General features: G+C 38.4%; 1 protein-coding gene across 2 annotated transcripts in view; it reads right to left on the bottom strand.

Annotated features, from left to right (window-relative positions):
- Positions 1 to 23,788, bottom strand: part of GABRA4 (gamma-aminobutyric acid type A receptor subunit alpha4) — a 45,631-nt gene that overhangs the window by 13,620 nt on the left and 8,223 nt on the right. The window contains exons 3-9 of one of the 2 annotated variants that reach the window (XM_040594974.1): positions 22,082 to 22,149; positions 19,415 to 19,635; positions 19,230 to 19,312; positions 17,314 to 17,457; positions 15,734 to 15,886; positions 12,174 to 12,433; positions 3,243 to 4,032 (exon numbers count right to left, since the gene is read on the bottom strand). In XM_040594974.1, the coding sequence (XP_040450908.1) occupies positions 3,793 to 4,032; positions 12,174 to 12,433; positions 15,734 to 15,886; positions 17,314 to 17,457; positions 19,230 to 19,312; positions 19,415 to 19,635; positions 22,082 to 22,149 (1,169 nt within the window). In that variant the 3' untranslated portion in view covers positions 3,243 to 3,792. Of the gene's footprint in view, positions 1 to 3,242; positions 4,033 to 12,173; positions 12,434 to 15,733; positions 15,887 to 17,313; positions 17,458 to 19,229; positions 19,313 to 19,414; positions 19,636 to 22,081; positions 22,150 to 23,788 lie in introns of those variants that run through there. The other variant, XM_040594965.1, reaches the window with a different exon arrangement.

Genomic DNA, 23,788 nt, shown 5'->3' on the forward strand with positions numbered 1-23,788 from the left:
GAAAACTAAGTTTCAGCCTCCATGCAACTTCAAACATTTATCACCAAGACTTTAAAACATACAAGATGCCAGAGGCAGAGAGGTGACTGCACTAAAAAATCCAAGGAATTGACCAAACATAGGGAAATGCAGACTCCAGTCTTTTTCAAAGAGGTGGATAATCACTCCTCCTTTCTACCCAAATGAATATTTCATTAGTCCATACAAATTAAAAAAAAAAACCAAACAAAAACCCCCCAAACGCACCAACACTCAAGTAAGAGAGATTTAGAAAGCTCCCACCCTACACATAAACATACTTTACTGGGGAGGTGGGGGGGCCGTAGGATAGGATAAGAGGTTCATATACTGTCAGACAAATACTGTCATACAGCGTGCAAAACAATTCCAAAATATTTACTGTATCAAAAAGCATAGAGATCCTGCTTTAATTTTAAGCATCACATGCTATTTTTCATGGTCTTCATCTTTAAAAGAACTGAAGAGGGGAAAGATACATTCAGTACAAATTTTTCCTATGTAAAAAGTCCTGATGTAAGATGCCCTTCAGCTAGTCCCAGAGCAGCTAGTCCATTTTATTTGGCATGAAGACAGGATAACTAAACCAACCTCCTTGCAGGCATGTATAAAATGTGGTAATTAATGCTGCATTCTTCCCTTGACAAGTGGCTTCACGTGCAATTGACCATGACTAATACAATGAACGATGTGTTAGCATACTTCAGGATAAATCTGTACAATTTATTGTTAAATACTGTGGCAGATGTGTGGATGAAGCTTGATGGTCAGCTTTCATAAGAAAATGTATAGAACAAAAAAAAAAAACCCTAAAAAAATGCTATCACCCAAAAGCAATTCATAGATCATTTGCTTTTCCATTTAAGCTTAAATTTGATGGATACTGCTGTTTACTACCACACTAAAATGATGCACAAATATGAGTCAATCTAAACTCTTCAATATTTAACAAGGCTTGCACACTAAACAGCTGCTCATGTAATGTGGAAATTTGGAAACTTTCTCTAAGCCTGCATAAGCATTGACTTGAGCCAAAAAAAAAAAAAATGTACTGGATTGTTTTGTATGTATTACCAGTTTTTGACAAGTAAGCCAATTTTGTACTTCAGTGAAGTCAAGATGGCAAATTTAGCATGAACTGAAGCAGCGTGCAGCAGCTGAGCTGATATTCAGGGAAGGGGATCATCAGCACAGCAACATACAATACTGAACTGACAAACTTAGTCATCTTGTTACAGAACAAAGAGAACTGGTGACAACCACAGTGCATATTCCCTACAATAAGGTCAACCTAGAATCTTGTAAAAAATCAAGAATATTATTTAAAATTCACATGCCAAGTCCTGGGGAGAATGCAGCAATGATAAAAGTGACTACTAGGGCAGCAGGCAAGTTTACTCTTATGACTTTATTTCAGAACGTCAGCACTGAGAACACTTGAAAGCTGTAAGCAACTCTTGTGTTGGTACAGCACTGTACAGTCAGCTCCTTCATGCAACTCAAGACCATCTTCCTACAGCCTGTTAGTGCTCTACATCACTGCTTTAAATCAGCTTCTGCAATTTGAAATTGCTTCATAGTTTTTATGATGGATACATCATGTGGGATGGGCACCCAAAATAAGCAGCTCCCAGTGCCTGAGGTAACAGAGAATCTGCAGTACTCAGAGCTGGCTATCCCCTTCATAGGCCCTCTGACAGCTAGGAAGCACAGCCATCATCAATGGCTGAAGAACAGGTACACATAAAACTAGGGCCATGTATTCGCAATATAATTCACAGGTATTCTTTTAACCCTCCTCAGTACTCTAGAAAATAGCTCAGCAGTTCTGAGGTGGGATATAGAGACACTTCAGAAGACCTGCGCCAGCCTCACCCTATAACAGACCTTCACAGCAACACCGCGCAAGGTCCCAGGGCTGCTTTTGCACCATTCGTTCACTTAAACAGAGAGTTCACTGCTGGAGGTCAATGCATTTTCTAGATCCTTAGCAGATCTTTGACACAGGGCATCACTAAAGTGGTATCTCTCTCTGAGAGAGAGGCAGGACAATCCTTAAAGCAGCAGCTTCTACTTTCTCAGGGATCAATTCACTCAGGGATAAATTCACAGCAGAATTTACAAGTCGCACCACCACCATCTGGTACCAGTCCCAGCAGCAGAGAGCTAATGCTTTGACATCTAGCAAGCGGCTGTCAAAGCTGGAGAGAAATGCCCTGGGTAGGATCACAGCCTGAATTACACACCTTTGCAGGAGGAGCCATCCAGCTGCACCCAGTGCTTTCAGTTCTGAGCTCTTTCCTGAAGCTGGATTCAGTCACACTGTAAAAAGGCAGTCACAAAAAGACACTGTCCTCCTCTACAGCAGCCCAGTGACCAGGATGGGAACATAGGTTTGGCAATAGGCCTCTCAAATCTGCCTTGACTGTCTCACGGATAACTACACAGGCTTCCCACATCTCAAGCACTTCCTCACCAGGCTACTGGATATTCTAGGACAAGTGGTCCTCATTCCTTATGATAGGAAGTGTGCATTCTGCACAGTTCAATCTCCCCCTCCCGTTGCAGTGCATGCACGAACTGGCTCCAGAATCAATTCCTCTCCTTCTCCCTGGCCCCATACAAATTACTTAACGTAACATGAGCAGCTTCAATAGGAACTTAACATGTCGCAGACTACACAGCAGCCCGGTTACTAACACAGTTCCCCAAGACAGAAGGGACTCAAGTCTGCCCAGATTCCCATGACGGTGTTTGTGGGAGGCTGTATCTAACAGGCATGCTGGGCATTCAAATAAAGCAGACTAGGTATTTTTCCACCTAAGATGTATGGCAAACACTTTGGAAGCAGCAAGTCAGTTCTGTGCATGCCTACCCAGGGAAATTTAGTAATTAAGCCTTTTAGGTGCCTAATCACCTTTTTGGATACTTAATCTCCCTAAATTAAAAACAAAACAAAAAAACCCAAACAAACAAACAAAAAAAACCAACAACCCCAAAAAAACCAAACCAAACAAACAAAAAAAAACCACAAAAACACACCCCACAAAAAATAACCAACAAAAAAACCCAAACCCCTGAGAAAGGTACAATTAAAGCAGTTTTAAAATGCACAGAATAATTTTAATTGTTTTTTAGAATATTCAAGGATATAACAAAGAGGTACTATTATAACGAAATGAAAAGTGAACAGTAAATAAACATCTTTATGCATCACTGTTAATTTTGCGAGACTAAGATTAGCCTTCCATGACAGCACTATTAAGCCTTCAGTGAGACACAGGTAAATTAATACATAGGAAGGTCAGTGATGTGCTATATGAAAGCATAGGTTTCCCAAATTAAGAAAGCTCAATTAATTCAAACATAAACTCATGCAAAAATTGGAAGGCTTAAAGCAACTAAAAGTCTGGCATTACTTATTGTTTAGCTGCAACATGAAAATTGTTTGTGTGGTAATTTAGTAATATTTTCCCATTAAACCCTACCATAGTGTTTTTTATCCTTACCATTCCTTCCTAAGAAAACAGTCTGTTCTTCTGGAAGGACATTATATAGCCTGCCAAATTCACACCATTTGATACTTACCAGGGAAGTAGCATGTTGTCATCAGTGTAAATAATGCTGCTTGTCCCAAATCCCACTGAGTCACCATATTGCCATGCTGCTAGCAAATGCACAACTTGGAGGATAAATCTCCCATGTTTTATTATTATCTTGTAGAGCCAGTCAATCAACATTTTACTGGAATAATACTAGAGATTTTGTTTTGCCTTACAGAGCCCTGGAATATGACCAAGTAAAAGCTCCACCTGCCACAAAATACCATGAATTCCAGTCCATAGCTTTAGCAGTGCAAATAGCAATGCAGATTATTTGGAGAGGAAAAAGTAAGGACAGATAAGCTGCAAGAGCCAGTCCACCATCCATGCTGCTCATTTTGTGACCTGAATCGTGATGGGAGGGGAGGAGAGGTAAGAAGAGGTCCATCTTATGTTCCACCATTAGACAGGCCTGAAAGTGCACAATGTGGAAGAAAAGTGAATTCAAGGTTATTAAAGCGACAGAAATTGGAAAAACCTCTTTTCAAAAAATGGATGCTAAATTTATGTCAAATAAACTCATCAACCTGTATGGTGCTTAAGAGCTATATACATACACACATGTAAGTATGTATATATATGTACGTATGCATGTATATAGTTCTTAAGCACTGGCGTACATGGTTCTCAAAGATTTTATTTATATCATGACAAAAATGAAGAAACTGAAAACATAAGTGGGGGGGCAGGGAATAAACACATTAGGATAGGTCATGTGCTAACCAACGTGGAGGTGCTAGGTGCTCTGTATTTATGTGTTTATGAAAGGAAGAACAGCTGATTAGGGACTAAAGACCTTCATTATTTTCTGTATCTTTCAGTTTCAGTGACCTTAAAGCTGTAGCTAAATTTGCTTCAGTAGTTTGCTGAAAATGCCTTGAACACTCATTGCCTCGTAGATTTTCCCAAGCCTCTCAACATTTATTTCTTCTGACTCTAATTCTCCCATCTGTGAAACTCAATTGCAATTTGGTGTCATTGGGCTCACCAGCACTGGAAACTCTTTGTGAAGTGGAAACAAAACTGAAATTTAAATATAAATACAGGAAAAGGTTTAAGCAAAAAATACAAAGAGCCTTGTGTTCAAAGACATCATTTCATACTAATCATCATAGCGAAAACTACAAACCCCCTGACAATTTGCATTACAAGAGATGCTGAACAATCTGAAAATCTTACCCCTGTCACTACACACTTTTGTTCTGACTTGGTGTTTCTGAAGTGCTACCACATATTTTTTGAGTACTTAATATTTGCCTCTACAAAAAAAGAAAAGAAAAAAAGGAAGGAAAATGCAATTAGACCAATATAAGACCTATCTTAATGCCTGCAACTGACATCAGCATCAAAATAAACTTTTATAATTAAACAGGAACAGGCATTGTTTATCCTAATGACAAAACAATAATGAATATGGGGGTTTGGACCATGGTGGGTTTTTTTTCCCCAGTAGATCAGCACAATCACAGGGAAAGGCATTTAAGTGTATTTTCAGAATTAAAACCAATGGGGTTTAGTATTTTCTAGAAAATCCACTTGAAAGATTGATGTTACTGAGGTATGCTTTGGTTTCCAAAATAAAAGCCTTATCCTAATACCACTTAAGCCAAGTCTTCCAGTAACTACAGTAAACATTGTCAGGTATTTGAGCATCAGATCAATAACAACTGAACATTTCCCTCATATTCCCTTGCCTGCTATCATGGTACTTCATTATAATATTTACAGAAAATTGAAGACTGAGTAATTACTGCATTTCCTAGTAAGGGTTTGAGAAGATAGCACTCCAGCAGGGATTTTTGTTTAGTTATAAATAAGGTGTTGAAATTAAGCTCCTGCTTTTTTTCTGCATGTTAAAAGAAAAAACAAAACCAGAAACACAAACAACAACAACCCCCCAAACAGAAAACAGTTTCGCTATCAATTCCAATATTTTTGTTCATTTTATCAACACTCAGTCATCTTTTACCTTCATTATAATTGAATTCCGGAATTCAATGGAGCTTACATCACAGTTAAGTTGGGTCAGAATCTAGCCCCAAACCTAATCCTACGTTGCATACTCCCAGTAATTAAACTGCCCACTTTGCATTAGGCAAATGTTTCTTTCTACTTTCAGGGTAATTTTATTCCACAACTCAACCACGTTAAAGGTAGAGCAATATCAGGTTCTTGGAAAGAGACCAAATTTTCTAATATAGCACTTTATTTTTTGCTATTTAGAAAGACATATTATGTGAAATATTAAGAAAATAATTTTAAATTGTACACCCTACATTTATGCCCCAATCATATTGTCTGAGCACATATTTAGCTCTATAACTTGCAAATAGTGCCAGTTGCTGGTAGGGCTACCTAAGTCTAGTGAACCAAGTAAAAAACCCCAACAACTAAAGCCCAAAGAAAAACAATAATAAAACAAACAAAGCCAAAGAAGCAATTAAAAAAAAAAGGGGGGGTGGGGGGTGGCGCAGAGAGAACACACAAAACATCTGCGCATCACAGCTAATAAAATATTTTGAGAACTATTTTGGATCTATTCTATCTTCAGGAACCCAAACATTCAAAGTTCCCACTGCAGCCTTCCCCCAGGTAGTCACTCTCTCCTCTCTCTCAAGTAGTGTTCTGTACAAAATGTGCCAGCTGTTTATGACCTGCATCCACTCCCATTTTACTTAAACATGACGTTAGTATATTATGACTGTAAATAACTGACAGCAAAAATGTTGACTAATGAAACCATTAGCGACAGAAAGTTGTTGACACATCAAGGAAATTATTGACACAGTACAACACCCTCCTTTTCTATGGTCCTGTCCTTACATTTGCATGAACTCTACACATTTCTTGAGCCTGAAGTCCTCCATTAGGATCTGATTTTTAAAATGCCACTGCCGTAAAAAAACCCAAACCACAACACCCTAGGCAGTGCAGAAACAATGATGCAGCAAAAAATGATTATTGTATTTAAAAACTGAAATGCTGTTCCAGCTGCACAACTATTCAAATCACACAATAGGAGGCAAGCTATGCATCCACAGAAGGAGTTCAGTAAACAGACCATCACCTTGTCCAAACACCACTAGTAAGACCTAGCTGCTCTTCAGAAAACTCCCTCCACATATGAGGGATGTGGGTTTAGCTCCACTTCTCTGTTTGCTGGGACAGAGGAAGCTATTATTCCAAGCTACTAGTCCAATGAAGAAGCAAAGAAATTAAGCGGCACTACTTCAAATCTGGTACATTTTATGCACCTCTCCATTACAGAGTATGTCTCCATATTCCAAAAGAAGTTTTGGTTCAAAGGCTAAAATTTTGACTTCCACTTACAGCCTAGACCTTAGACACAAGAACGTATTTGTTACTGTTTCAGCACGAATCCACTTCAGGGATTAAGAACAAAGAAGCAGTGCACACATGCACCAAAAAAAAGAAATATCTAGCCTATGGCCTCTGGATTGTGCCCAGCCCATCAGAACAATCTATCTGGCCCAGTCCTTGCTCTGGAAGTCAGGAGACAGTGCACATACCTGAGCATGAGCCAGGTTAATTGCTCTAGACAAACTGCTCTCGACGTCTGCTCACCAGAAGATGCCAAAGGATCCCATTTTCCTCCCACCCTCCATCATGTAACTTGAGCTGTGTCCATCATATAACTAAAAGTACTTTGTATCACAGAAAACACATCTTAATCACATGAAAGCACATGTGCAGGTTGCCCACATGACATGTTTCTTGTAAACTTGTCAAGTACACACCAGTCACCTATCACCCCTGAATGGATATACCTGTTACGGAGTGGACTGCACACCTACGTGGCAGTGAAGAGTTTGACCCTTGAGTTCCTCCACTGGATGTACAGAAATTACTCAAGACAACATGACACTTAGCCATCTTCAGAAAAAGCGGAAGATAGTTTTGAGTGTTACAAAATCTACTTGTGACCAAGTTTGAAGAAATTACTCTGTTCAAAAGGTTCGTTAGTGTCTGACCTGTTTTTTTCCAAGTTCCACGTTCTTTTAATAAACAGCTGAAGTCGAAGCTGGTTGAAGCTTAACAGTGTTAAGGAGCCTATTCTTTGAAGACTTTTTCAGTAGCATTCTTCATCTCCAAAACTGGGTAGGTCTTTAAAAATAAACTTCATAGGAGTACAGTGAAAAGGAAATCATGCAGAAGCATAAAAATAGACTCAGGAGTCCAATAACAAACTATAAATCATTCATTTCCATCACATGCTGACTTTGCAACAACATTTCTGCTTTCACTAAAGAAAGCAGTTCAGAATATTCAGGGATAGGTTCACTCCTTCTAACCTGAAAGCATTTTAACTTGCTCCCAAGACAAGGAAATCACAGGAGACCATGGTGTAAAGTCACCTGTCTTGGCTTAGACAGACTCCAGAACTGTCTTGCTGTGCTGGCCAGAAGGGATGAATGAGGCTGTCCAAGTCCCTTGTGAACTCAAGGCTGATCTCAAACAAGCTTGGGTCCTAATCATGGGATGCCTACTGCAGAACTGTATCCTCCTTACGAAAACTATTACGTTTGTATCAGAAAGTTATAGGCAACAAGATGACAGGTTTGAAATGGGGTGGGGAGGTGGAAGAGGGCAAAAAGAGGTTGTGTAAGACCATGGCTAAAACCAAATCAAGTGATAGAGGAGCACACATGGCATCCGCAGGCACTACAGGCTCGCTTCTGCCACTCCCAGCCCAGTAAACTAGCTTGACACCAGGATTTTTTTGTTGGAATTAACACAGTTCAGATTACTTAGCCAGCCTCCAAAGTTCATTTAATGCTTACTCTAATAAATATATTGATCAGTCACACCCAGTATGCAGCTCCAAAAAAGTAAATATAATTACTCAAGAGAATAACTTAGAAAAACATATAGTCTGCATTTGCTACAGTAAAGTATTGGTTGTGGTGAAGAAACGTATAATGTGAATGAACACATCCCAAATCATTTGATCATAGTGATAGGACTTGCCTTTGATCCATGACAACTGGAAAAGTGTTTTTGACTGAAAAGAAAAAAAAAAAACAACCCACCACCAAGAATTCTAATTTGTGTGAATAATACATGAACTGACTCAATATCGAAAACCCAGTTTAATTCTATGGTCAGAAACTGGTCAAACGTATACGTATCAAAAAAAGACTTCCAATTACATCCAATCTATCTTTAAGTTACCAAACATTACTATTAATATGCCTGATTTCTAATACTGTCAGATAGCAAAACCCTCATGTTTTATAGGGAATCCAGTTTCATAGCTCAACTTGTTCCCTCTTGAAAGCCCCCTAGGACAATCTCATCATGTTAGTGGAGGTAAAAAAAAATAATAATAAAAAAAAAAAAATCAAATGCTCAGAATCATCCAATGAATAATTCAGAATCAACAACCCATAAAATGAAACCCTCATTTAAAAGTATAGTATCACCGCCTTTGTTTTCCTTAACAGTGTCAATTACTCTGTTTTTCAGAGTTCAATTTTTGTTTTCAGGAGACCTATACAGTTGGGACCTCAACTGTGAAAAGCCAGTGCAACAACCTGTATGCTGTTTCAAGGCAGGCAAAAGCACAGGGATAACAAGCGTAAGAGAGGGGTCTCCCCCTTCTATTAGTAGACGAACTGAAGCAGGTTGCAAATGGTGAGATGCGCACCAGAATGAACTGTAAGGTTTAGGTGTTCAGCCGTTGCCGTTCCAAATTTACACACACTTCCTCCCTGGGCTAAGTGAAAATGTTCAACTTCGGGAGACTGGTAAATTTAACAGATCAGGCAACATCAGTCTGAAAAAAAAATCCAGTTTAAAATAAAACTTTTCTTTGAACTCTGGCAATTGTATTGCAAACAGCAGAATTTCTAGAATAATAGTGGCAACATAGTACATACTTTTTTTTAAATGCTAACTGGGTTACGAAATCAAACCCTATCATTTAGCTATGGAGATAAAATGTATGGTCTTTACGTTACGAAACAGTTCCTACAGATTACATGCTACAGTCAGATTACTGTCCTTCCCTTCACCGGGAAACTGAGATTCTGTTATCTCTGGTAAATCAGCACTGATTAGACAGTATATGCTCAGAAAGGAAAAAAAAATCAGATTCATAATAAGGCATAAGAAAATTCTAGATTAGTCTTTTATAAGCAAAACTAAAACTTTCAAGGAGAGGGCTGTATTATGTGTCAGGTTGGAAAGCAGAATCTAACAGCCATATCAGCTTCTAATGAATTAGAACAGCCACATTAGCTTGTGTTCTGCACAGCAGGTGACCAGAACAGCAGTCATCCTCTAGCCACAGAAAGGGCTGCACCTCGATAGCTCAGCCTTACATGTAACAGTACCTGTGGGCTCACCCTGTACACCTGCTCGGGAAGAGCAGAGACTCAAGACTTAGCATAGGCATAACTGGAGTAAAAGCCATTAAAAAAGTAACAGTTCAAGGTACAATCAACGTTATCACCCACTTGCATGCTAAAAACATTAACGTGGAACCCTTCCAAAACGTAGTTTGCTCCTTGAGTGCTTTCAAAACCCCCAAACCTGTAAGCACATTACCACATTTATTACAGAGGTATTGATTAAGCAGTGGAATAGAAGTGTTCACATCTCATTTTACCTAGCTTTTGAGCTGGGTGAAGCTGTGTGTGTCCTGTTGTTGCTTTTGTTAAAAAACAAACAAACAAAAAACAGAAAAAGAGAGAGAAAGAGAAGTTCCTCCAAAACATGTGCGTAACTGGCTAGGCATGATACAAGAGTGACTTACAGCAATGAATCATGAATCAAAACAGTTTTGTTAAGCCTTCATCATTGCTAAGAAAACTTATTTTCCCTTTTCTTTTTAAAACAAAATAAAGTCTTCCAAATAAATCTATGGTGAATCCGTTCTTATGTAATCTATTTTCCTATGGAGCCAAGTGAAACTTGCCTATCACCCAAAGCAGTATTTATTAACATTCCTCAGGAGTGCCTGAGATACTATACTAAACTGCACACTGTACAACCAGGAAGCTCAGCATAAACTAATGGCACTAATGCCCTTATGCACAAGGTGAACTACATGTTACTACAAACATACTTCTTCTTGTTCCCACCTCTTACTAGCAGCCAACAGAGTGACAAGTAACAAACTCTTCAGGAGCACATCGATCCTTTTAAAGAGAAACAGGAGCTAACAGAACACCACAGCCAGGAGATTGGAAACAGTAACAACCTACTGTAAGACAGCAAAGAGGAGGAAGAAAAATGGAAGTGGGTGGACAGCAGCTGAACAGCAATAGCAAATGGAAGGGGTGGTAAGGCAAAAAAGAGCAGATGAATAGGGAAGGAGACAAATGAGATGTGAAAAGAGACAGAAGACAAAATTACCAAGAGTTAGCCTAAAACAGCGGTGCCTCAATCATGGCTCAGCCAAAGGAAATTACAAAATCAGTCTGACAGGAAGAGTAAATTACAACGCTGCTGTCAGCATCTCACTTCTTGAGTGGTGCTGCCAAGAGTCAGCCATGGGTGGGAATTACTGGCCTCCTGCACGGCCGGTGCAAGTGCTGCAACGATTCTGTTAGCATATGGGAATGGGAAAAGGGAGGAAAGGAGAATCACTGGTGAGCTCAACTGGAAATGAGATCAAGGCCCAGGGGTCCTCAAACTACGGCCTGCAGGTCGGATACAGCCCCCCAGGGTCCTCAATCGGGCCCCCGGTATTTACAGAACCCCCCCGCCCCCCTTCCAGGGGTTGGGGAGGGAACCAAGCAGCCGCAGATGGCTGCCTGTCACTGCATCCACACGCCGGCCCCCTGGTTAAAAAGTTTGAGGACCCCTGGATCAAGCCTTTATGAACTAGACCTCATGCTAAAATAGCTGCCACACAAGTCACATGCAACCCAAAGCACTATGAAAGCTGGAAAACATTTTGTTAAACAGAGCCTCACAACCTTTTCAGGAGTTGAGGCAAGCTCCTGTGCAAAGGCAGGCTAATTACATAAAACGAAACCTATGGTGGACACAAGTTTCATCCAGCATTCTTCAAAAATTCCAGAAACTGTAACTGATGAAGAAAGAAAACTCTAGAGAGCAATACATGCAATGAAAGGAGAAATGTGATATCTAGGGAAGTGCTCCAAGGTACAGCTGCAATACTTTAACTTATTTTAATTCATTAAAGACATCAGCCAAAGAGAACATGCTGCCCTCATAATCTGTAATATCTTCGTCTATATAATCAGTCCTATCAGAATCAACATGCAAAGGGAAAGTTTCCTAAAGACACCCACCCTAACTGACCTTCACCAAAACACAACTAAATAGGGAAGAGACTGCAGGTATGGATGGACACAACCTCCTTCTCTCCCCCGAGTTAATCCAATAATGTAAGAATTAAATAATGTTATACAGGTTTTTCTCATTGAATATAGTGTAGCATTAGGCTAATTTACACTGTATCATTACATCAGAGGGAAGCAGGGAGGAAGTTAGAGGCCTGTTTTTACCAAGAAACACTACCAAAAAGACAGAAGATATTTGCATAAGCTGAAAACATACCGAGAGTGTCTCTTCCGTACTTCTTTCTCTTTGTACTGGAGCAACTGGAAATTCAAGAAGGGATTTTACCGTCTTCCTTTTGGCTTTTTCCGCTTGAATATTAGTAAAATAGTTGACAGCAGCAAACTCAATAAGAGCAGAGAACACAAAGGCAAAGCAGACCGCTATGAACCAGTCCATGGCAGTAGCATAGGATACTTTGGGCAGTGAGTGTCTTGCACTGATGCTCAGCGTCGTCATTGTCAACACTGTGGTTATTCCTTCAAAGAAATAAAGCAAAAGCACTGCTGAATCAGAGTAAAACAAAGTGAGAAGAAGCAAGCAGCTTCAAACAAAGAACATTAAATCACTTAAGAGTCTTCTTCTGCTCCTTGTGAATAGTGCATTAGATTTAAGTCATGACAACCACTATATATACCTATGAGCACCTATGCACACAAAACAGTTAACCAGTTTTTAAAGGAGGCATGGAAAGCTACAACTTCAGCAGTTTATCTACAGTTCATATGAAGAAAATTAAAAGCATATGAAATGAAGGCTTCCACATGTCAAATTCACAGAATTCTTTACAAGTTATTTTCTAAACACTTGAACATAATTTAAGTTGTTAAACAGGGGAGTGCTCCTCAGACTGCAACAAAAACATGATTTTTCCTGTAATGTGCTCAGAATGCCATCTATTAGTCTGTGTCTGTTTCCCTGATCCCACTCGTAGTCTAGGTGCCATTAAGTCATGGCAAATTATTTTGGTGCTAAGGAAATCTAGAATATTATGTTAACAATTCTGTTAATTAAGAAACCATTACCTTCTCTTTTAAACCCTTCTGCTACTAGTCAACCGATGAAATTTAATTAGAACTTCATCTTCAGAAAGAACAACTTTTTAATTAAAGTGTACAAGCATGAACACTGAACTCAAAATATGACCACTTCATGGTAGTATTTCAAACACAAATACATGGTGTATAAAACCAAGGTATGGGGTCTTCTTTTTTTTCCCCTTTTTCATCCAAAACATCCCATATCATACAAATGTAAAATACCAAGTATATAGTGAACACTGCATAAATCCTACCATGATAACCTCCAGGAAGACTAACTACAAATGAAGAGGTCTTTACTCTTATGAAGAAAACACTGTACCCATTTTAATTCAAGATGAAATGTATATGCTCAGAAGAATTCAGAAATTAAGAGAATGTTTTCCAACCAGATCCTCACATCCCCTATTCCCTAAATGGTGGTATTCCATCTGAGTAATCTGGTATGAAAAAGCTTCACCTAGACACTGCCACACAGGGAACGGGGCACAATGAAACCAGTCCTTCCTATTAAAGAAGAAAAAAAGAGTAATAGCCAGATCATGAATGCATAAAGAGTAAACTCAGCAGGATAAAAAACCACAGATGCCAGCTCACAAAACCTTCTTCAGTAGGAAGGCATTGAAAAACACACCACTGAAAATGTTTAAATCTGAGGAAAAAATAAATAAATTATGGGAATTTTTTTTTTTTTTCCTGGAAGAGACCCATCCCTGCTTAGCCCTATCCTTCCTGATCCTACCTTTGTCCACTTCAAGCAAATAGCTTGTCTGAATTGTCTTTCCAAAGACTTTTGCTTAACAGATGTAAGAATAGGGTGAAGTGACTTGAATGATCAACTATTCCTCAAATACGAGGAGGAGAGGGGAGGCCATGACAGTATGATAGTCTACTGCCATAGTCTTTATCAGATTTCCCCCTATTAAATTATTCTTCTGGGACACTTGCAGTTGCCATTGCAACTGCACTTGGATACATGTCATAAGGATTTACAGGGTAGGGAATTAAGTTCTGGTGAAAAAATATTATATATACACATGAACTTTAATTATCCAGAGCTAAATGCTTGCAAGCTTCTGATTAGAAATGCACATAACCATATAAAAATATATTAAGAGTATTTTAATATAAAAATATATGTTAAAAACCTGTTTTAAAATTACTGCTGTCTTTCCCTTAAGAAACACCAGTCCCCCACAATCACCAGATTCAGGTGCCTGACGCTTTCATGACCTAATTTACCTTTGTTCCTTGTGTATTCTTCCTCTGTTACCTTTGCCAAGATCTCCCTAATCATGCAATATCCAATGGAAAGATCTTTTGGTTAGCCTCTTCTGACAGTTCCTCTAGAAAGCTGGTCTTGCCTACCTCTTTTTGTCTTTTACGAAAAACTTTAGAAAATGGGGTCCCTGCTGGAGTTTTTCAGAAAACTAAAAAAAAAAATACTTTTAGCCATACTTTAAGTCATTTGCTTTCAAAGGCATTTTAGAAACATAGCTGTACTTAGCAGATGCCCAAAATGTATTATTATTATTTGTTTCCAGTTTCACATATGGCTATATTGACTATATTACATCTATTGCTCTGTAATTTGTACATTTTCAATTATCACATTTTGTCTGTAAATACAGATTCTAACTTTTCAGTTCATGGCAATACTCTTTTTTTTTTTTAAAAAAAAAAAAAGGTACCATTATTTAACCTCACTGCAAAGGCATTTGAAGTGATATACTTAATTTGCCTAATGTAATGCTTGAGTTGAGAGCTAGTGGGGCTCTTATTAGATTTACCGGTTGTTTCTCCTGTAACTAATCATTAACCTTGCCTAATCTGTGATACAAAACAGTGTTCTGACTCCACTTACATGTTTGAATGGGCTGTCATGTAGAAACATTAATTCCTATCACTCTTGCCAGCATCTGCCTATCTTTTGAAAGGCTTTTTGTAAAAAATTCTCTTCCTGATTAGTCTTGCTTTAGACTACAGTACACTATGAAGTCAAGACATTGCTCTATAAAGACTACCTTTAAAAATGTTTTTATCCTACTTCTTTGTTAGGAACTGTATTTCCATTTAATTTCTTATGCTTTGTCTTCCATAGAAGCTTTTTTGGTTTTTATTTTCAGAGTTCACTGTAGTCTCTCATTCAAACTGTACTTTGATGAGGGCAATTTTAACATCTTGCGATCATTTTGCTTTTTGAATTCATAATGGCAATGGTGGAAAGAAGAGCACTAAACACGAGTTTATAAACAGAATCTAAGCCTTACTCATAGCAAGCTTCCACTGATGACACAGACAACCCATAAGAAAACATCTGTACATCTTGCACACTCAATCAATTAATTTTAGAAGTTTTTTAGGAGGTATGAGTCCAAGTACTTACACTACCGTCCACTGAAGGATCGAACTGCTCTGGATGTAGACCAAGGACTTGACTGTATGACTCAGAGCCAGGTCTTCCCAGTTTTCCCCCCCAAGCGTGTAGGATCCCCAGAGATGTACAGCCATTTGCCACAGGCAACCATGCCACCCTTCACGTTATATATTCCAGTATCTCTTCGTATTCCCATAACAATATTTTTCATACGTTGACAGCAAAAATTCCTCTGCATTTACATCACTCCCTTGTTTCTGCACAAGTATGGAGGCAGCATACCCCAATGCACCAGAAAGGTCTACTCCAGTGAAAGTTATTAAAGGAGGAAGTATGAGAAAAAGTAGAAAAGAAATAATTACCAAACACAGTTCTAGCTGGAACGGATTCCTTATTTATCCAAAATGAAACTTGAGAAAGGATCACGGTCATAATGCATGGGATATAGGTCTGAATCATAAAATAACCCATTTTCCGTCTGAGGTGGAAGTAAACTGTCATAACAATATATTCACCTAAAAAAAAAAAAAAAAAAAAAAAAAAAAAGAAAGAAAATACCTTTCTGACTGTGCATAAAACTTGTGTTGCAGAATAACTGTTTCAGAGTATCAGCCTCAGACTAGGATTGTTTAAGATGATGCTATCCATACCACCTAATGTGTGTAGAAAGATATGTTCCTTAGAGACAAGAATGAATGTTTTAAACAAAAAATCCTGGAAGCAGTAGGTTCTTACAGTGCCACTCAGAAGCTGGTATCAAAAATACTATAAAAGTATAGCTAATACTGGACTACAATTCACACTGAGTTCAACGTTAAAAATTCTTTTGGAAGCTGTTGAAGAAAGGAGTCCCACGACACAAGCTATGTGCCTACTATAGCACCCATAACATTGTGGTACCTACTTGTCAAATAAAACAGTAACCACAATGATGCGCATTAAATGTTATGGAAGCATCTCAAGCTTTTTACTAGGTTTGTATGTCAGCACCACTATGATAATGAAGCAAATGCAAAAATCATCAACAAGAATTAAAAATATTCTAAGTTTATCCAAAACCTTATAGTTCATACTAAACCACAACAAAATAATGCAGTTTGACTATAAACCGAATAAACTGTCTAAATAAAGCACTACAGAATGAGCATTTTGGGGACAGTAAGGAGATACTGTTGTTAACTCATAATAATCAATATGCCAAGAAGTATATTTCTTGTGTATTGCAAAATGCTGTTCTATTTTCTTTGGGAAAAATACCCATAGAGCAACACATCAAATATATTTGCTTTATCTGTTTCATTTTGACCATCTCACAACACCCAAACTTGCTGATGCTTAGAAAACATTTCCAAATTTTTAAAAATATTTTTGGAATATGCTTGTTTATCACCACACTGCTCATCAGTGATACTTCACTCATTTCAGATGCCTGTAGTTGCCATTTGCCTTATTTCTTGCAGCACAAATCAGCAAAAGTATCTATTGTGACTAATGCATTTGTGCCTATCCTTATCTGACTAGAAGGGTTTTATGGCTTTAATAACCCATTCTGTATGCTGTACTTCTATCCCGAGCTGTTTGCACCACCAAACAAAGGAAGTCTTTTGCACGTAATGTGGATACAGTGCTGAGAAATTACTTCCTCACCCAGGCATCCTCTTGACTCTTCAAACTGAATTTTAAACAGTGATTAAATGCTCATTTTGTCCCTTGGAGTAATGATCTCATTCTAGCTTTCTGAAAGACTGTCGCAATCTACTGTAATGAATCTGCAAATGTAAATCTGAGGGACAGAAACCTAATTCAGATTTATGATCTCAGCCCTCAATATATACCCTATGACACTCGGTACAATACCTTACAGGAAGGAAAGAAAAAAGCCTTGGGCAACATTACAGGGTTATTTTTACCTCAAGTTGATTTTTACTGACAAGTTTCCTACCTGTAATAGATTTAATGGTTTCAGTGGATACTGTATGCCCAAGCAGGTCATACTGAACTAAACTGGAAGACTCCTCAGGAACTTCCACTGACTTCTCAGGTCCTTTTGTCCAGGTATAAATCATTTCACTCTTTGGATAAGCATCTACAACACAGCATCAGTTTGCATAAATAGGAAATGTCTCACATCTTAGACTAAGAGCCCAATCCAAACCTACTGAAACCAAGCAGCAAAACTCACACTAACGAGATTCAAAGATACCCTTCATGTTATGTTACCCCCAAAAGCCACCCTCAGGCAAGAATAAATAGCAGCTAAGGTCACACACAAATTCACATTTGAATGTGAAGTCTAAACACGAGTTCTTGCTGGATCAGCCTTTAATGGGCACGTAAAGTTTATCTTTAAATTATTTTAGAAATTTCCATCTACAATTTTATCATTAAAATATACTAATATATAAAAAAGAGCATGTAGGAGGAGGATAGATTTTGGAGACTGGGTGCACATTTCTTTACAGAAAATAATGATTATACTAAAAACTATAGTATACTAAAAACTGTAACATTTTAAACTTATGTTTACAATATCTGCCAGAAACCAGAGGTCATTAAAAAATTCACAATAGCCCCAAAATAAGCACACCCAAAGAAACATTTTACATTTAATACAAAAGACATAACTTAGGGCTAGCATTCAATCCCTACACAGCCCAAACTCCTGTTAAAATTAAATTAAATCAGTCTCTCATTTGAAATGGCTACATCTGATTTCCAGTTTCACTAAGGAAATTACCAGATTAGCATCAAGCGCAATTTCTGCTGTCTGGTGATTCTGCCTGAAGAAATATGCCTGTGGAGAAGCCCCCATTAGTGAAGCTCCCCTATCATACTGCTGATACCGAAGCCAAATCTGACAGCACCTGGTCTCCAATCTCGCCGTAACAGGGATGAAAAGCCTTTGCAGAGCAGTGTCTTAAACATCCCCCTTTTGGTTGACTACTCAGCTGTATAAGCTAAATTGATGCCAAGGAAAGACCATGAGGAGCTTCCAGCCACTTCTAACTTCAGAGCTCTGGGTTGAAGTTTCCTTCACGGATTGAAGTCCAGCCACTGACTACATCGTGTAAAGCAGAGAGGTCAGTGACCAAGGAGGCTTAGCAGAGTGACAGGATAGTTACTGGAGTGCACCAACCATCCCCAGGCAGTCTCAGAAGTCTCTGCTGTGGATTCAAATTGGGGAATCATAACTACCTCCCTCAGCTGCTATGCAGTACGTCCCAAAACGTTCCTTCTAGCCAGAGTTTGGAGATGATCCAAACATCAATGTCCGACTTCAAAGCAGAAAGTGACCTGCACTAAAATCCCTCTCACCAGTCCCAAAATCATTTATCTAGTCTAAACTTGCCATGCAGGCTCCAATTACAGGCCAGGAGATAGACAGATAGAACTAAAGATCAAATCTCTGCACATGACCTACACGTCTATCTTAGGACATCGGTGTGCCTCAACTAACTGTAGAGAAAGTCAAATAACCTGCACCTCCCCTCGGTGCCTTTTACCTGGCCGTTGTAAGTTGAGGTGGATCCCACCCTCCTTGTCTTCTCCGGAGAATCTCTCACTTCACTGAGTATCCAATTCCTCCCTAAGAACCAAGAAAAACTACGTATTTCAAGCAACTGTGTAGCCAGAATAGACGGGTTTAACATAACAGCTGAATCACCTCCCGCTTTTCAATTCTCTGACTGGGTTTAATTTTTGAGGCACTAAGTAAAATTCCCAAGAAACTTAACAGGAGTTTTGTCTGCATAAGGATTGTGTATCAAGACTAATATTCAAAAAGTTCAGTAATTGCTCAAAATCTACTTCTACTACTTAAATTCTGTAGTTACAAGAAATTTCATAATTGCAACTTACAACTCCCAAATTTGAGAGGACAAGCATGACCATCCATGGGAAAATCCACTAATCTCATGGGACACTCTGCACTTATTGTAAGCCTATAATGGAACAAATTAAATAGTCTCTGGTTGCCATTTTGTCTAGGCAGTATAACTTTTGCATACAGTAATTGTAAGAAGCCAAACAAACACAATAGATACCTCATTGTGTACAGGATGGTGCCATTTCTCATTATTCTGAAGAGTTTATTTGGGGCTGTCATATTATGTGCAACAGACTTTTTCCCATTCCTGAAGAAAGTGTCAGGAGTCCACACCTTCGAAACCATCAAGTTGTTAAGTCTTAAAATTTCAATAGGGCCATCATATTTTAATCTTTTGTCTACCCATGTCTGACGGAAGAAGACATCCATCGTATATTCCTGTATTAAATTGCAGAAAAACAGAGATCACATTTTCATGTGTAAAGACTTCTTGTAAAAAAAGAAATTCCTCGGGAGCAAAGAAATCAGTGCTAAAGAAAATGCTAAGTCCACTACACAAACATCTCTCCACCAATTAAAGCATGTTGTGTACTTCTTAATAGCTTAATTTCCCACATTAGTCATACCAATAAATTGCTACACATATTTAATCATTAAGGAATAATTAATCTAATTAGGTTGCAGGAAGCAGGCAACTGAATTTGTAGTCAAGCATGTAACTGGAAACAAAACGATCTCTGGCAATAAGTGTCAACAGATTTTCAAGGAAAAGATATCCACGGGTTTTCTGCTGCTGGCTAAATTAAAAATACCAGGACAAATGATTACTTACACTTTAAAGTAAGGAAGGAAAAATTAATTTCAACTCATGGAAAGAAAGCTTTTAACTGAGGAAAGCTAATTATTTCCTTTCCCAGGCCCACAAAACACAGATAATACATTATATACAGTCTTATATATATACACATTTGTTATTAACTATGTAACTATCCCATTAACTTCCTCAGAAAAGCCATTCAGATGCTCCAAAGAAAACATGCAAACAACAACTGCAGAACTGCAGACACAGGCATATCATGAGAAATCCTATGTGAATGAGTGGGTGAAGGCATGCACTTAGGAAGCTAAAGCATTTCACACAAAAAAGCATCACATGGCATTTAAAAAGATAACACAAAAAGCTTTAAGTCACAGTTGTGATTTTGTTATTAAGTGAAACAATGTCTTCTCACTTCACTTCAAACTCGTGTGCGTAATATTACCATTGAAACGACTTGTATGCCCGTATCTATTCACCTTGGCAAGGAGGTATGTTCGCTAGTGTAATGCATCTTCGGCTTTTTTTGAGAATCTTCTTTTCCATGGCTGCACCCTCCACTGTGGTTTCTAATCAATCTACAAAAAGTTTCTTTTCTAGTGTCATTTCTTGCTGGTGACTTCATAGCTCACAAGTAGCAGTTTCTGTTACCAGCTTCTACGTGACAGATTTTGTGATAGACGATTTCAACCGTTTTCATTACAGTGGGCACCAAAGTAGCCCAGGTCTAAAAGAGCATTCTGGTCATCCCCTGTACTGAGACTGTATCACACTTGGCTGTTTCAGCAAGTTTTAGAGTGCATCCACATTCAGATTATATTAGGTCATTAACGGATACATTAACTAAAAATTATTCCAAAAACAATTCTTGGATCCCTGAATAGCCCCCTAACTGATCTCTAGTGATGAAAGGGGAAACATCTGCCATAAACTCTTCTTTGGCCAGTTTCTTACCTACCTTCAGTCTATGTTCTCACTCCTGCCTTCTCCAATATAACTAGTAATTTCCCATGTGGCACCTTGTCCAAACGCTTCAATGAACCCTTACAGATGCCACGCAGCCCTCATTTTAGATTTGAGGCACACATTAGTAAACTTCCTTGGGACCATCTTCTTGTACCCCTTGTCTCACCGAACGGCATCATACTGCACAGGACAACCACTGAAGGAGTACAATGCATTTCAACTCAAGATTGCTGCCATGAATGTAGCCCTTGAAAAAAGACCTTGCTGTCACATACCTTTCCACATGATAGAACCAAATCAGGTACGCCACAAAGCGCATGACAGCACTGTATGGGAAGGAAGTTACTGCCCTGAAACTGCCTTTCCCTTAAAGAAGTTCAGTTCAGCATGTATGGCTGTGTTGATTCCATAGGATTTCTGGGCTAATTTTTTAAAAAGAGAAATTATGGCATAGTTTAAGGGTATACCACTAGATTACAGAAGCTGATGAGAGTTTTACTAGATTTGATCTCAAATGAATGCAGATGCCATTCAGGCACAAATAACAGTACATGCAAATGTAACATTTCTCTCCTGTGACCATTTCATGCATGTCACACTGACATTCAATTTCTGCAGACATTTATGAAAACTCTTATCAATCAAACATTTGCTGAAAGTGATGCTAAAAGGGGCACAAAGATCAGCAAAGGGCATTCATCTGAAATGAAAACATCAACAAGTATTTTTGAAATGATGTCATTATTATTCACCTGAGAATAACACAAGTTTCAGAAAGGAAAAGCAATTGCAAAGATAATAGATGTTTTCCCCACAGTAGACTGACTTAGACACTCCCTGCAAGACCTGATTCTGCCTCTACACCATGAAAGTCTGTTTTAAATCTCGCAAAGTGAATTCCTAAAGTCAGCCAAAAAAACCAGTGAAAGTGTGACCAGAATCAGGCCTGATGTATCTAATTATAACCTGTAAATTAAGCTGTTACTAATCTTGCCTACTTTGCATGATTGACAGAACAGTACAGATGAAGCATCCACTCCTCACTGCAGTTAATGGTTTCTCAGAACAAGGAAATGGCATTTTAATCCCAGAAATACATACCATTTCTACATCAGAAACAGGTCCGAAACTGGTGACATATATATCTGTTTTGACTTCAGTAACAGGACCTAATGTATGAAAAGGAAGTGAGCAAGAAAATTTGAATTTTGCAGGTCAACAATTCCCATAAACGATCCTGGCACGTGAACAGTTATCGCTTTGAAGGTTCTGTGGACGAGCAACAGCAAAATGAAAACACAGGTCATTTCAGATAAGTCTCTAATAACAAGCAGTGCTCAATTATCTTTACCACATAAATAAATCAAAAGCAGCATTTCCATGTAAATCCCCATTCAGAAAACCGATGTTGACTCAATGGATAAGAAAACAGATGTCAAAAAATTAAAAGGCTCACTGAAAACACCATGCTAATTAACAACAAGCACCAAATTCAGGAAATCCACATTCCTCAAGGCATTTATTACTAACATTCAGCCCTACTGGTAATAACTGGACTACAGGTATCAGCATGCCATGCACTGGGCAATTTAGTACTGCAGGATCAAGAACTGCACCCGCATCCTGAGATGTACCTAAGTGCTTTAATACTAATAACCAAAAAGTCAAAGTTGGATATTTGAACATTTTTTAGGGTCTGAACCTAGGTGTATGTGCTACTACAAAGCCTGTCTCGAAAGAACTAGCGATATGTAGGACACTTAAAAACAGTACACTGAGCAAAGGTCTTGCGCTCTCACAGCTGGGTATGGCACAGCAACCACCCCAGAAAGCAGCTTCATTTTCATGTATGTCCTTTACCACAGGACAAAACACCTTGAAATCTCAGACGGGCATTCACTCTACAGCACATCCTACAGCTCCCCTTAAGTAAAGAACACATGCACTAACTAATTTCACTGGGATTTAGGTCTGTTGCCAGTGTAAAAGGGTAGAAAGCTGCTAATCATTACCAGTTACTACAAAGATTCTGTGATCAAAGCATTAGCTAACAATTTTATTCAGGTAATTAACACACATCATACATATTTTAAAAAGTAAGTTAAAAAAATATCTACTGATGGTCTCACCAAACTGTATCTGTTTGCAAAAAATGTACGATTTACAAATTCACAACGAAAGATTCTAAATCCCTACAACTCAAATTTATAGAGGGTAAGTGGCTCGAGTCCATTAATTCAGGCTTTATCACAGTATTTGCAATCTAAAAATTAAAGGAGGAAAAACTTAAGATTGTTAGCAGCAGAATATATCCCTCTTGGAAAGAAAAAATAAAATTTAAAAAAAAAAATTCACTGTTCACAGATGTCACTTTGAATCAAATGTTAAAAGGAGAAAAAGAAGTAAGTAACTGGAAAACAGGGAACCTATATTTCTTGCACCTAGAACAAGTGTCAAACTGTGAACAAAAAGTAAAATAAAACCATGTAAAATTATTTCGCTAAACAGTTTGCAAGTTATGTAGAGAAGAACAGCTAAGAATTTTTCGGCTAAATGTCAAAAAAAACGACTTTGCTGGAAGTTAACAGTTTCACAGAAGGACATTTTTTTGAGATAAAATCTAAAGAAAATTCACCCTAGAACAGTTGGTAGCTCAGCAGTCCCTGGAAAGTTGGATAGTTTGGCACGTCTGTCTTGAAGAGGTTTTAAGAAGAAAATCCCAAGTTCCAGATAACATACTTTCATACCATGATGTTTATTTTGCAATGGGTTGTTCTCTAAATATGTCAAATGGAAGCTGCTCCCCTT

The sequence above is a fragment of the Falco naumanni genome, chromosome 1 (genome assembly GCF_017639655.2).
Source record: "Falco naumanni isolate bFalNau1 chromosome 1, bFalNau1.pat, whole genome shotgun sequence".
Taxonomy (NCBI): domain Eukaryota; kingdom Metazoa; phylum Chordata; class Aves; order Falconiformes; family Falconidae; genus Falco; species Falco naumanni.